Source organism: Dama dama, chromosome 6 (assembly GCF_033118175.1).
Source record: "Dama dama isolate Ldn47 chromosome 6, ASM3311817v1, whole genome shotgun sequence".
Taxonomy (NCBI): Eukaryota; Metazoa; Chordata; class Mammalia; order Artiodactyla; family Cervidae; genus Dama; species Dama dama.
Window position 1 is genome coordinate 18454003 of NC_083686.1, and position 13882 is coordinate 18467884.

The 13882-nt window shown below is 40.9% G+C and overlaps 1 protein-coding gene across 5 annotated transcripts in view; it reads right to left on the minus strand.

Moving 5' to 3' along the window:
- GPAT3 (glycerol-3-phosphate acyltransferase 3) overlaps positions 1 to 13882 on the minus strand; it is a 69369-nt gene that overhangs the window by 46214 nt on the left and 9273 nt on the right. For 3 of the 5 annotated variants that reach the window (XM_061145618.1, XM_061145621.1, XM_061145619.1), the window contains exon 3: positions 13162 to 13228. The exons of 1 other annotated variant lie outside the window; for it this stretch is intronic. In XM_061145618.1, coding sequence (XP_061001601.1) covers positions 13162 to 13228 — 67 coding nt within the window. Of the gene's footprint in view, positions 1 to 13161; positions 13229 to 13882 lie in introns of those variants that run through there. One more of the 5 variants, XM_061145623.1, reaches the window with a different exon arrangement.

The following is a 13882-nucleotide window of genomic DNA, read 5'->3' on the forward strand; positions in this document are numbered from 1 at the left end:
ACCCACTGGAAAAAAAAAATAATAATAATAATAAAAATAAATTTAAAAAAATACAAAAAAAAAAAAACAAAAACTCAAAGATGACTCAAATATTATGCTATTAATGTAATTTACCAAAATATGCCTAAGTGGGGGAAATGTATATTCATCACCAAACATGCTGAAAAAACATTAAAACTTCAACATTTGTTCTTGACTTACAAAACAAGCATCAAGAAGTATTTACCATAAGGTGGAAAACTAGGTCAAGCCCAACCTGATACTTACTGGGAAGACACTGGAGGCCTGTCCCCAGGAGGAATGACAACTAACACTGCTAGTCAACACTGTACTGAAGCAGCAGCCAGAACAATTAAATGACATGTAAACTGGAAAAGAGGGACTTTGCTGGCAGTCCAGTGGTTAAGACGCCACACTCCCACTGCCGGGGGCATGGGTATGATCCCCAGTCAGGGAACTAAGATCCAACATGCCGTGTGATGCAGTCAAAAAAAAAGAAAGAAAGAAAGAAAATAAACTGGAAAAGAAATAAAATACAAACTAAAGTTGAATAATAGGTGGCAAAACTATCACTACTTGACAATAAAATAACTGGATACCTGAAAAAATAAACAAGGAAATATGAAAATCTACATACAGTAGGAGAATTCTGACTTGATTATATCCTTCTGCCTTACTAAAATCAAAAGCTTTCCAATATACAAACAACAACCAGTTAGAAGATATGATGGAAGAAGATGCTCCATTTATAATATCAGCTAGAATTATAAACTTAAGAGGAAATGTACACTATGTAAGGAAAACTTTCAAACACCTCTGGATGACACACACACAAAAAAAACACCTAAACAAATGGAAAGATGCAATGTCCTTGGAGAGGAAGACTCAACACTGATAACTTCAAACCACCCTCAGGAAATTTATAAATTTAACATGATGCCAATAAAAACAGATGTTGTACTTCCTCTTGATTACAGACAAGCTAAATCTCAAGATCATATGGGTCAAAAGCAAGAATTATCAAGACAGTTTTCTGTAAGGAAAAGTGACCAAACAGCAATCCCTACCAGATATTAAAATAATCTGTTAAAATGTCAATAATTAAAGCAACATACCCGTGCAAGAGAAAAGAAGTAAATGTTAGAGAACAGAAAGTTCAGAAATAGATCCAAACATATACTAGAACACAGGAAACTATGAAGGATGCATCGAAAATCAGTTCGGCAGAGATGGGCTTTTTAATAGGGAGTTGGCAACATCTGGATAGTCATCTGGACAAACAGACCAGAATAAATGAGTCAAAGATTTAAATTCTTTTAAAGCCATAAAAGTAATCAAAGAAAACATTAGGAAATTCCCTTAGGACTTGGCAGAGGGAAAAATCTTTCTAATAAAAAACTCAAAATTCAGATGCTACAAAAAGCAAATACTGATAAGTTTGACTACATAAAGATGAAAAATACTCGTAAAGTAAGACGCATGATAAGCAAAGGACAAAACACAGATCACAAACTGAAGGCAGTACTTTTATCTCTGCAGAGACAAAAGCTAACCACTTTAATGCAGGAGAAGATCCTAGATGCCAAATTGAGACAGAAATCAGGAGAAATAGAAAAGTGGCCCAAAAAAAAGAAAAATGACCAAAGATGGGAGTAGACAGCTCCCAGAAAAACAAATACAAATGGCCCTTAAAAACATAAAACAAGTACCAAATCACACTCTCTATAAAAGAAATGCAAATTAAGACTCAAGGGTTTCGGGACTTCCCTAGAAGTTTAGAGGCTAAGACTTCACCCTCCCAATGCACGGGGCCCTGGTTGGATCCCTGGTCAGGGAACTAGATCCCACATACCTCAACTAAAACATCCCCCAGGCCGCAACAAAGATCAAAGATCCGCGTGCTGCAACTAAGACTCCTCGCAGCCAGTCAAATAAATTAATTAAAACTAAGGAAAAAAAGAAGTATCAGTGGGCAGAGAAATACAGAGAGAAAATATACAGTTAGAACTCCCTCTCCTCTGAATCTCCACTCTCTCTGCTCTTATTCTTTTCCCTGGTGAATCCTCATTTGGTTCATTTATCTCTTCCTGCTCCTCTTCCATTTTTTCTTTTCTCTCTAGCTTCAATAACATGTCTTTCACTAAGTGAGTTCACTCAGTCCACCATTTCAATTTCCACCCTCTGCAAATAACTCCCAAACATGCAAGTATAGTCCTGACTTCTACCCCAAGGCTTACATTTTATAATATATGGCTGCCCAGACCCTCCACCTCTGCACCAGCCCCACAGCTCTGGTTCAAAGCCACCTTACCTTTCAGAATGGCTTTCCATCTACCACCATCCTTTCTCCACTTCCCCCACTCTCTTCCTGTCTAGCCTCACTTCCACAAAGTTACCAGATTTGTCCTGAATTTAATTAAATAATCTCCTGGCCTGGCATTCAAGATCCTTCAGGATGAAAACATCTGTTCTCGATTCTTTCCACCTCCAACTCATCTTCCCTCATCCTAGCTCCAGCCCGCCCAGGCCCCTAGTTCTTAGGCCCCTAATACCTCTTAGACTCTCCTACACTTCTGCCTTTGCTTACAATTTCTTCCACCTGATACTCTTTTTTCCCAAAATCACTGAAAATTCTTCACATCAGCGGAACTCCATTTCCCCTTTTCATTCTCCTTGAGCCCATGAACCACCAACCCCTCATTATATGATGCAGGAGTTGTTTTAACTGATTGTCTGCAAAGACAAGGGGGGGAAAGACTATGTTTCCTCAAACTTACAAAATATCACTTATAAGCTTCTAAATCTAAATCAGTTCAGTAGTTCAGTTCAGTCACTCATTCATGTCTGACTCTTTTTGACCCCATGGACTGCAGCACGCCAGGCCTCCCCGTCCTTCACCAACTTCCGGAACTTGCTCAAACTCAGGTCCATCGAGTCGGTGATGCCATCCAACCATCTCATCCTCTGTCATCCCCTTCTCCTCCTGCCTTCAATCTTTCCCAGCATCAGGGTCTTTTCCAATGAGTCAGTTCTTTACATCAGGTGTCCAAAGTATTAGAATTTCAACTTCAGCATTTAAATCAGGCTTTTACTACAACTAAATCAGGCTTATCTAAAAGACACAATGGATGGCTTGCCCTGTGAAGATGAGGATGGGGACTTCCCTGGCGATTCAGTGGTTAAGAATCCTCCTGCCAATGCAGGGGACACAAGTTCGATCCCTGATCTGGGAAGATCCCACATGTTGCAATTAAGCCCATGCGCCACAACTAGTGAGCCTGCGTTCTACAGCCCATGAGTCGCAACTACTGAAGCTGATGTGCCTAGAGCCCGCGCTCCACAACAAGAGAAGCCACCGCAATCAGAAGCCCACATACCGCAACTAGAGAGCAGCCCCGGGTCGTCATCACACCTAGAGAAAGCAGGCACACAGCAACAAAGACCCAGTGCAACCATAAATAAATAATAATTTTTAAAAAATGATGAGGGTGAAATGGCTAAGCAATATCCTGCCTTTTAAAAAAAAAAGAAAAGGATGTCAGCTCTTTTTGCTGATTACAAAATGCCTGTTTTTCTCTTGCGCAGGTACTCTGAGACACAAGCTTCCCTACTGATTAGCGATCATGGGCACTGGCTCGTTGAGAGGGGCACCAGAGGCTAAGCTGAGCACTGCCGCGCTGGGATTTCACAATGCCTGCTGGCGTCACACACTCGCTAACTGTTGCAGAGGGTCATGTGGATTGCCACTGACTGGCAAGAAAACTCACTGTGTGAACATGTGAGTCACTGAAAATGGGGACATTCATTTATTCAAGTAAATCTGTGCAAATGCTGTGGGAGAAGCAGGAAGAGGAAGGAAGGGGATTCAAGTCTGCATGAAACACTAACAGATACCAACTTAATAAACAGAAAGTTCACTACACTTGGGGAAAAAAATCAACATCACCAACCCTCTGCAAAGACTTGGAGGACTTTACATAGTCTATCAAGCAGGCGCATGCTATAAATCACACATAGCCAACATCTGCACTGTCTATCCAATTTTAATTCCCTTTCTTTCTCCCTTTTAAGGGATGGTCTCTGGAATTCATTATCAATTTCCACTTTGCTTAAACCAAGAGAGTGCCATTGGTTACAAAGGGATATCTGAAATCACCATCTGTAAGAATCTTTTCTCTTAGAACCTGAAGAAAGATGTCATTTGCTTTGTATTTGCACTGTCTCCAAAGTACAGTAAGTCCCCTACATAACCTTCAACTTGCAAACTTTCAAACATCTGAACACGTGTTTGCAGGTCCATTCACGTAAGTTAGTTCTATTTGAGGAGGTGCAGGATCCAAACATAGAACGGTACAGGAAGGGTACAGCAGCGTTCAGAATGCAATCCAGTGCCACCCTGTCATCCAGGAGAAGAAAAAAAATAGCTACTCTCCAGATGGGAAAAAGGTGGAAACAGTGACAGATTTTATTTTCTAGGGCTCCAAAATCACTGCAGATGGTAACCTTAGCCACGAAATTAGAAAATGCTTGCTCCTTGGAAGAAAAGCTATGACAAACCTAGACAGTGTATTAAAAAGCAGACATTATTTTGCCAACAAAGGTCCATATAGTCAAAGCTATAGTTTTTCAAGTAGTCATACACGGATGTGAGAGTTGGACCATAAAGAAGGCTGAGTGGTGACAAAGACATCATCACTTAGTGATGTCTCCAGGGTCACAGGAAGATTAACATGGTCCTGGATTGGCCAAAAAGTTCATTTGGGTTTTTCTGTAACAGTGTATGGAAAAAACCAAATGAACTTTCTGCCAACCCAACAGGATGCATTTGTTGACCCTGTTATTTGGGATTAAGATAGAAGCAAAAGTTCTGCTGAAATAAATGTTCTATTTTCCTAATTTCTACATGGTTCATATATCTATAATAAAATAATTTGCTGTTTTCATTGTGAGTAATTTTCTATTAGTGTCTCAGTTATTAAGACTGAAAGTACTAAGCCAGAAGTACTGGAAATATACTTGTAGCCTCTTGAGAAATGTGGATGAGAAAACCTACCATCATTTCCACCATTATATCCCTCAGTAGTTCAGAAACTTACAAAATAGCCAATACTGATTGTAAAATGGGAGGATTTTAGCCCCAGATATATAATCATGGGATGACTTATGTATTTATACCTATTTCAAGGCATCAATGGGGTAGAAGTATGGACACTCTAATCAGTTGTCAGCTGACACTGCAGAGAAACCAACAGGCATTTGGAATAACAGGCATAGTTTCATTTTAACAACTAACATTTTAACATCTCATTCAATACACTGTTGACTCATATTTTGACTGACACACATTATTCATTGCTTTGGACATAACTAGTCAGATTAAACAAGAAATTCCACAACACGAAAGTGTCCATAAAACTTCATCATCAAATGAACCATTAATTCAACTAAAATGTCAGTCTTAGGGTTTGGCATTTATGTACAGTAGCTTTGATCATAATTTTGAATAGTCTGAACAGATTCATTTCTTTAAAATTTCTGTTGATGTCTTGAGATTGAAATGTTATGAGTTTCCTAGGATATGACAAAGCCAGCACCCAGCAGAGGGGCTTCCATTTGTGCAAGAGTCACCTCAACCTTCAAAGGGAGAATCAGAAGACGTTTACCAGACAGACTGGTAAGGAAGGCATGGATTTGGGTAGGGAGTGGTGGCAAGGGGTTTTGAGTAGGAAAGACAAATTGAGATTCCTTTCCAGGCTGCCTTTGACTAATGACATGATCTGAAGCAAGTTACTTGAGCTTCTTCATCTATAGTTTTCTCATCCATAAGATGAGGATTAAGAAAATGTTGTTTAGTTGCTAAGTTGTGTCTGACTCTTTTGAAACCTCATGGACTGTAGCCCTCCAGGCTCTTTTGTCCATAGGATTATCCAGGCAAGAATACTAGAGTGGGCTGCCATTTCCTTCTCCAGGGGATCTTCCTGACCCAGGGATCGATCCCACATCTTCTGCCTTGCAAGGTGGGTTCTTTTTACCACTGAGTCATATGGGAAGCCCTAACAAGACATTATCTTGACATAAACAATGCAAATAAAGTTTGCACAACGGAGTCAGTGTTTAACAAAGAGTGGTGATTATCATTATTATTGACAGGTTCTCATCTATAAGGCAGAAATAGAATGGAAAAGCTTTGGAGTTTTGATCAGGGTTTTCTCTGTGGTGTAGGGTGGCCAGAAGGGGTGTGGTGGGTGGGGAGGCTGGTTTTAGGAACGCTTCTAAAACGACAAGCTGCATTTTAAATTTGATGAGTCCCCAGTGAGATGTCCACCCCTCCCAGCAGTAAAGAGAACTCTAAATAAACAGGAGATGTGCTCTTGAGTTGACTGTCTTATCATCTGAGCCTACATTGTTTTCCCTCTCAAAGAATCCTTGAGTCTACTTTACACCCAGTTTTTTCAAATCTCATAATTCTGAAATGCAGATACCCTCTTCAAAACAACTGAGGGAATTGGGATGAAGAGAGAGACATCACCAACAAGACTTCCAACAGCTGAGGATTTGTTGTTGTTTAGTCACTAAGTTCTTTCTGACTATTTTGCAACCCCATGGACTATAGCTTTCCAGGGACTTCTGTCCATGGGATTTCCCAGGCAAGAATACTGGAATAGGTTGCCACTTCCTTCACCAGGGGATCATTCCAACCCAGGGAAGATCCCCTGTGTCAAACCTGTGTCTCCTGCATTGGCAGATTCTTTACCACTGAGCCACCCGGAAAACAGTCCAACTCTGTGATTCCACAGACTGCAGCCTGCTAGGCTCCTTTATCCATGGGATTTCCCAGGCAAGGAAACTGGAGTGGGTTGTCATTAGATTAAAAATCTGCTTAGATTCAGTACTTTTTTTTTTTAATGGCTGATTCTTATTGATGTTTGACAGAAAACAAGAAAATTCTGTAAAGCAATTATCCTTCATTTAAAAAATAAATGAATTTTTAAAAAATAAATTAAAAAAAAACCTAATTTCACGGAAAATAGGGAGAGGACACAGGGCAAGTCATCCACTTTGTTACTGCTATATGAAAAGGAACACAATCTTGAAAAATAATAGAGTATGTTTTATGGGCTAAAACATACTGGAAAAACTGGTTTCTTAGGCTAGGAGCCTTCCTCTCTGTGACTGATGGCTCAAATTGCTCTTTTTCCACCCATCCCTCACAGCACAGTTAAGACCATTAGTCTTCTCTGACGTCCTGTCTTCTCCTTCCTGCCAGAACCACTCCATCCCGCTTACTCACTGTTGGCCAGAATTATATGCATAGTCATCTGCGTTCAGAGGTGAAACAGTAAAGATTCCTCTAAAAGAGAAAGTCTATTTTCATCAGATGATGAGGTGAACTTTGAAGGAAGATTCCCTCCACTCGCCTCTCCCTTTCCTTAGAGAACCTGCCACCTCCTCTCCCAGCATCCAGTGACCCCGCTAACCCTGTGGATTTCATGTCTTACCTTGCATTCCAGCTCCCCCCAAACTAGTCGCCACAAACTGGAGAAATCGAGTTCTGCTCCTTCGAGGGGCTACTGGTTAGAAAACTAAATAAATTATTCCAATGAGAGTGGGTACCAATAGATTAACATGGTATTCACTAAAAGAAGTGGAAGGCAGGGTGGGGGAGAAGAGAGGAGGATTTTGCCCCCAGGGGACAGTGGGTGATATCTGGGGACACTGCTGGTTGTCACATTAACAGTGTGTTACAGTCACCTGGTGAGTAGAGACCCGGAACCCTATGCAGGACCACTCCCTGTAACAGAGAATGATGCAGCGTCAGAGAGGGCAGAGCCTTCATTTGGGTCTTCCCTGATAGCGCAGTTGGTAAAGAATTCGCCCACAATGCAGGAGACCCTCGTTCGATTCCTGGGTGGGGAAGATCCCCTGGAGGAAGAAATAGCAACCCACTCCAGTATTCTTGCCTGGAGAATCCCATGGGCAGAGGAGCCTGGTAGGCAGTAGTCCATGGGGTCACAAAGAGTCAGACATGACTGAGCGCCTGAATAACGACAAAATGTCAGTAGCACTAAGGTTGTGAAACTCAGCTCTAACTCAGTTACTAGTACCTCTATTCCACAGGTTTAAGTTTAAATTCCAGGCACAGGATATACTGACTAGAGATGAATTTTGGAGCTTGAATCCATCAGTCACACCTCTGAGACAGGTGTCTGTTTTCTATTCACATGAAACTAGTTCCATTCATCAGACTACAGACTCTAGCTGAATGATTATTGATATTAATAACTTATTTGATTGGTTTTCTTAACATTTATGCTTAAAATACAAATTTAACCAAAACATACAAGTTCAACAAAGAAAAGAAACCCACTGGCTTATCCGCTTCAGTTATTTTTTAAAGAAAAAATTATAGGTACAGTTAAAGCCCACCTCTCCATCTGACCTTCCTTCCGGCAGATGTATCATTTCCATAAGTATTTTATTACTAATCAACATACATCTACATAAATATATAGTATCTGTTTAAGGTACTCAATTTTAAATGAATATTATTATATTATTATACTGCATATTTTCTCTCAACATTGTTTGAGATTTGTCTATTTTGTTTTCTTCATGTAAATCCAGCTAATTCATTTTGATTACTGTATAGTATAAATAAAGCAGCTTACATAATCTTCCTTCCTCAGGAGTAACTGGGCCATCTCCACATTTCCACGTTTCCATGCACTCGTAACATGTCTCCTAACACATACATGCTGAGTTCGGATAGGTTTGATATCACAGGAATTGAGGAGTTAATGGGTAATAAGTAGGTCTTCAACTTTGCTACAAATTGCCAGACTGTCCTCCAAAGTGTTGCTAAACTAACTTGTCATTATAGCTCAGTGGTAAAGAATCCCACATGCCTCATGGCAAGAAGAAAAAAAAAATTGAGGTGAAATTCATCTAACACCAAATTCACTATTTTCAAGTGTCTAATTCAGTGGTATTTAGCTCATTCACAGCATGCAGCTGCCCCTCTGTCTGATTCCAGAACATTTTCATTCCCACCAAGGGAGACTTGAACCCGTGAAGCAGTCACTCCTGACCCCACTGCCCCAGCCTCTGTCTGTATTCTGTGTCTGTGGATTCATCTCTCCTGGTCAATTCATATAAATGGAATCACAGGCTTCCCAGGTGGCTCAGTGGTAAATAATCCACCTGCCAGGCAGGAGACCAGGGTTCAATCCCTGGGTCGGGAAGATCCCCTGGAGAATGAAATGGCAACCCACTCCAGTATTCTTGCCTGGGAAATCCTATGGACAGAGGAGCCTGGTGGCTTACAGTCCATGGGCTCACACAGAGTTGGACACAACGGAGCAATGAAACAGCAACAACTACTACTACTAATAATAATAATAATGTACTGGTATCAACACGGTTAGTCAGTTCTCACAAAGGAATTCCTAATGTGAATGAAATTAGTGGGAGACATTAGTCGGGCTGAATTCTCCTGGAACAGGTACATCAGACGCTTAACCACAGCATTTTGTCCTTTGTGTGTGTTTGGGAGGAGGGAGAAGTGGAGTGGGGGTGCTGAGGGGCAAGAGATGTAGGGAAGAAGAAAAATTTAGCCCAGGGGCTTAATTAACGGTAGGCCACGTGACCCCAAATCCTTGCTAGAACAGAGCAAGGTGGGGGACCGGAGGAGGCAAGTGTGTTTCCCCACTGATGATGATGCTGAGTCGGGCCAGCAACACGCACCAGGGAACAAGGTCAGCAACACCTACCAGGGAACACCAGCAGGCCTGGGCCACAGCCTCTGTGTGTATTGTTTGTGACTCACTCCCCAGGCAAGGGCAACTGCAGGCCCTTAATTCCTACCTGTCAACATTCAGTTGGTAATCATCACAGTGTCCTAGCACCATAAGGCAATTACAGTAGAATTTATCTTGAGTCATGAAAATGACATAATCAATGACATTCATTTCAGTGACAATCACAGTTACTGACTCATTCAAGTCTGACAGTCTAAGTCCTGGAAATCAGATACCCAGAGAAAGAGGCGAGAGGCTTCTTATAGTCCAAAGGTCCCTACCACTATTTACAACAGAGTAAAATAAAAGTTGTTAAAAATCACATTCCAGGGTTCCAAGGAGATGCATTTGTCCTATGGCTAGAGCACAGTTGACGCAAAGAAACCAAGACTCTTTTCTTATTTTACCTTCTAGCACATCAGCTCTCAGGGAAGAAAAACTAGGTTAGAGGGCAACTCTGTACTCTCCACTGTAGATGAACGCTTCCTTTATAACATAGTGACTTGAAGGGAGGAAAAAATTTATATTCACCACTGTTTTAACACTAACCCTAACTTAGAAGAGGAATGTACAATGATAGACCTTCTTAAAGAGGCTCTTTATGATTATATTTAAAGCTCAATGAGTTAAGACAGTGTTTTAATAAAAGTCACGGTAGAGTCCAGTCAAGGACGGCAAGGAAGTATTTAAGCACAAAGATAACACTTCCCAAAGTTCAGCTTTCAATCAGCTTATTCAGTAAAGGCTCAGAAAAAATACTGGGGTGGCCAAAAAGTTCATTTGTGTTTTTCCATACGTCGGTACAGAAAACCCAAAAGAACTTTTTTTGGCCAACCCAATACAGTACAAGAGGGGTTTAACTAGAGAGGGAGATGTGAAAAGTGTTTCCAAAAATGCGTTTTGCCAAGTAAGAGCAGCAGGGAGAATTTTTGGATGCAGAAAATAAACCTAACTCTCGTCCCTGTTTAGCTCATCTCTTCCTCTCGGCTCCCCAAACCTTGCATCAGCGCTATGTCTCAAAATCATACCTGCACCCCTGGCCATGGCCTGCCAGTGACCCTGGCCTAAACTCTGCCCGGCTCAACCCTGACTTGTGCCCTAGTTGGCCGTGGGACAGAGGCGGGACGCTCGGAAGGCAGGAGATTGCAGCAGCCAGACACGCAAGAGCTGAAGGTTTCGTCACCCTCTGCCTCTGTGTAGGACTGAGACATTACCTCCCAGCTGACTCCAAGCACCAGAACGTATCCAACAGGGGACACACCCTGGCACCAGGCGACCCAAGCAGGACATAAGTCAGGAGGAGAGGGGCATACCAAGGACAGCTGTGGGATTAAAGACGAAAGCAGCACGCGGCAGAGCCTGCGTGAGATCTCACATCATCCTCCGCTTATGCAGCGATTTTAGCATTTATCGCCGTGGATGCCCCTCTCCCCACAGGAACCGTGTCTTCATCACCCATGGATCCCGTGTCAACCTCACTGGCAACAAATGCTTGGTCCCTGCAATAGTCAATTGCCAACTGCACAGGCTGAAAAGGAAGAGCAGCCACTCTGAAGGAAAAAGGATAAATTCTGTAGACATCAAAAGTGTTTTATGACATCAAGAGTCAACACATGACTCTCAACCATTGTGATGTGTATTTTCCCCTTCTGCTCATTTCCACTGACTCCTGGAGGTACCAAGGAACAGGCAAAGACCAAAGACAGAAAAGACAAGAGCATGACAAAAATAAATAAATCAATCCAAGTGGAAATAGTCATTTACATTAGGCTGAAAAAACTAAAACAGAGACGTCCCTGGTGGCCCAGGGGTTGAGAATCTGCCTTCCAATGCAGGGGACTCGGGTTCGACACCCTGGCCCAGGAACAAAGACCTCACATGCCTTGGGGCAACTAAGCCTGCGTGCCTCAACTAGAGAGGCCTAAGTGCTGCAACCAAGGCCTGACACAGCCAAAAATAAATAAATTTTACAAAACTACAAGAATGTTGCAAACACCCTTACCTAGTGACTTTAATCCTCTTAACTACCAAGTTGAAATACTTTGTGCTCTTTTAAACTCATGGCCCAAGATATGGGCCGCCGCCACCCCAGTCTACAGGGTCCCAGAGAATTTCATCCAAGGTCAACAACAGCCCAAAGTCTCACCAAGTGCAACAAAAAATCAGCAATAAAGTTTCTTCTCTCCTTAAATCACAGGACACACATTTAAAGAGAACCCAGAAAAAAAAGTTAGTAGATCTGCTATAGCTCAGAGAAAGTTGTGCTGTTTAGTCACTATCAGAGAGGGCATCTGGCAATAAAAAGAGGATGAAGTATAGCCGGAAATCCCCAATCTTGGTAAAAATGTTATCGGTGCTAATCCTCTGGTGTTTATATAGACAACACAACGCTCACTAGTTGCTTCAATCAGTAGAACATAGCAATCTAATTATACAAAAATGCACAGATATGCTCATTCAAAATCTTTATTTCTAAAATGTACTATATTTCTACAATTCCTCTTAGACAAGTTTTCAGAAGACAAATTCCATCTAGTGAAGTGTGTGACATTTTGACCATGTTGAACCCTAAATCAGATGGGCACACTATTGTTTCTATACATTTATTTTTGGAAAACACACACAGCGTAATTCTTTCAATTAAATCCAGGGTTTATTTCTTCCTAATTTCATTGCCATCACTCCCACAGAATTCTACTCCCCTAGGAACCCCGTGTCTTAAAAAATTCTTAAAATTCTTAACTCACATGGAAAGGGTTTTGGGGACAAAGGAAAAACACACAAACAGAAGCAGAAACTCACTTGTAACAAAAACTAAGGGGGTGTCTTTACCACCGAATTTTCTGAGCCTTTATTACTAGACATTATTAGTCTCCAAAAGGAATCTGTAGCACGTGGTGACTCCCAAGCTTATATCACAAGGGAGTGTTTTTTTTTTCCCATGAATTACTAATTAGTTTTTAGCAGGAAATAATATTTTAAGGAACATACTTTGAGAACCAAAGTTAGAATAAGGTGCTAATGAAATCTCAAAAATAGGTTTAACTTAACCCCAGGTGGTCCAATTAGCCCCCCCCCCTTTTTTTTCTTAAGACCATTTAAATATCACGGGCAATCACTTTTAAATGTATACCTTTAGAAACACCCTGTAAGAACACATAGATAACCAGCATGGTATGACTACCTTTACAGTGAAAAGTCATCCAGAACTCAGAAGACTGCTATTTTGCATAAAGGACAGAATTATGAACAATCCAAGGCCCATAAAATGCACTATTTTGGGTATATTTCACATTCAAGTTGGGTAGACACATATCTACCCAATTTGGATATTTTAACCATCATAATGAAAAGGGAGACTTACCGACAGAAGCTGAGTTTTTAAGGATTGATTGCTTTGCAACTCCTGTTTCAATTCGTAATGTGGCCCACTGTTCAAAAAACAAGAAGTTATTAATGTAAAATGTGCCACAGACAGGATGCAACATATTTAAACCATGCTTAAATAACATGAAATTAACCATTAAGCCCTCATGCTATCTGAATTGAAGAGATACTCCACTGAATCTCTGATATAATAGCATTCCAAGTCCCATGTATACTCTTACATTAGTTACCGATAATTTCCAAATAAAAATGAGGAAAAGATCATGTTTACCTTATTAAAACTCTCACACACACCTGGTATCCAATAAATTACTCCTTGAAAAGGTCAGAAAGTATGGAGGACAAGAGCACAGACTATAGCATCAACTCTGTCTGGGTATAAAATTACTTAATCCCTCTCAGCCTCAATTTCCTCATCGGTAAAATGAGGATAATAGTTCCTATCCCATAAGGTTGCCATGAGGATTAAATGAGATTAATACACGTAAAGACATAAACACAGGACACAAAGAATATTATTTTCATAACAAATTAGGCATTCAAAGATAAGACATTCTCTAAGATGCCTAACTGCCTATATCAGACAGAAGCTTGCAGAAGGACTGTTCCAAGAAGACTTGGAAAGCTGGAAAGGAATCCATGAAATCACTAAGGAGACTGGTGTTGAAATATACACACTACTATACATAAAATAAATA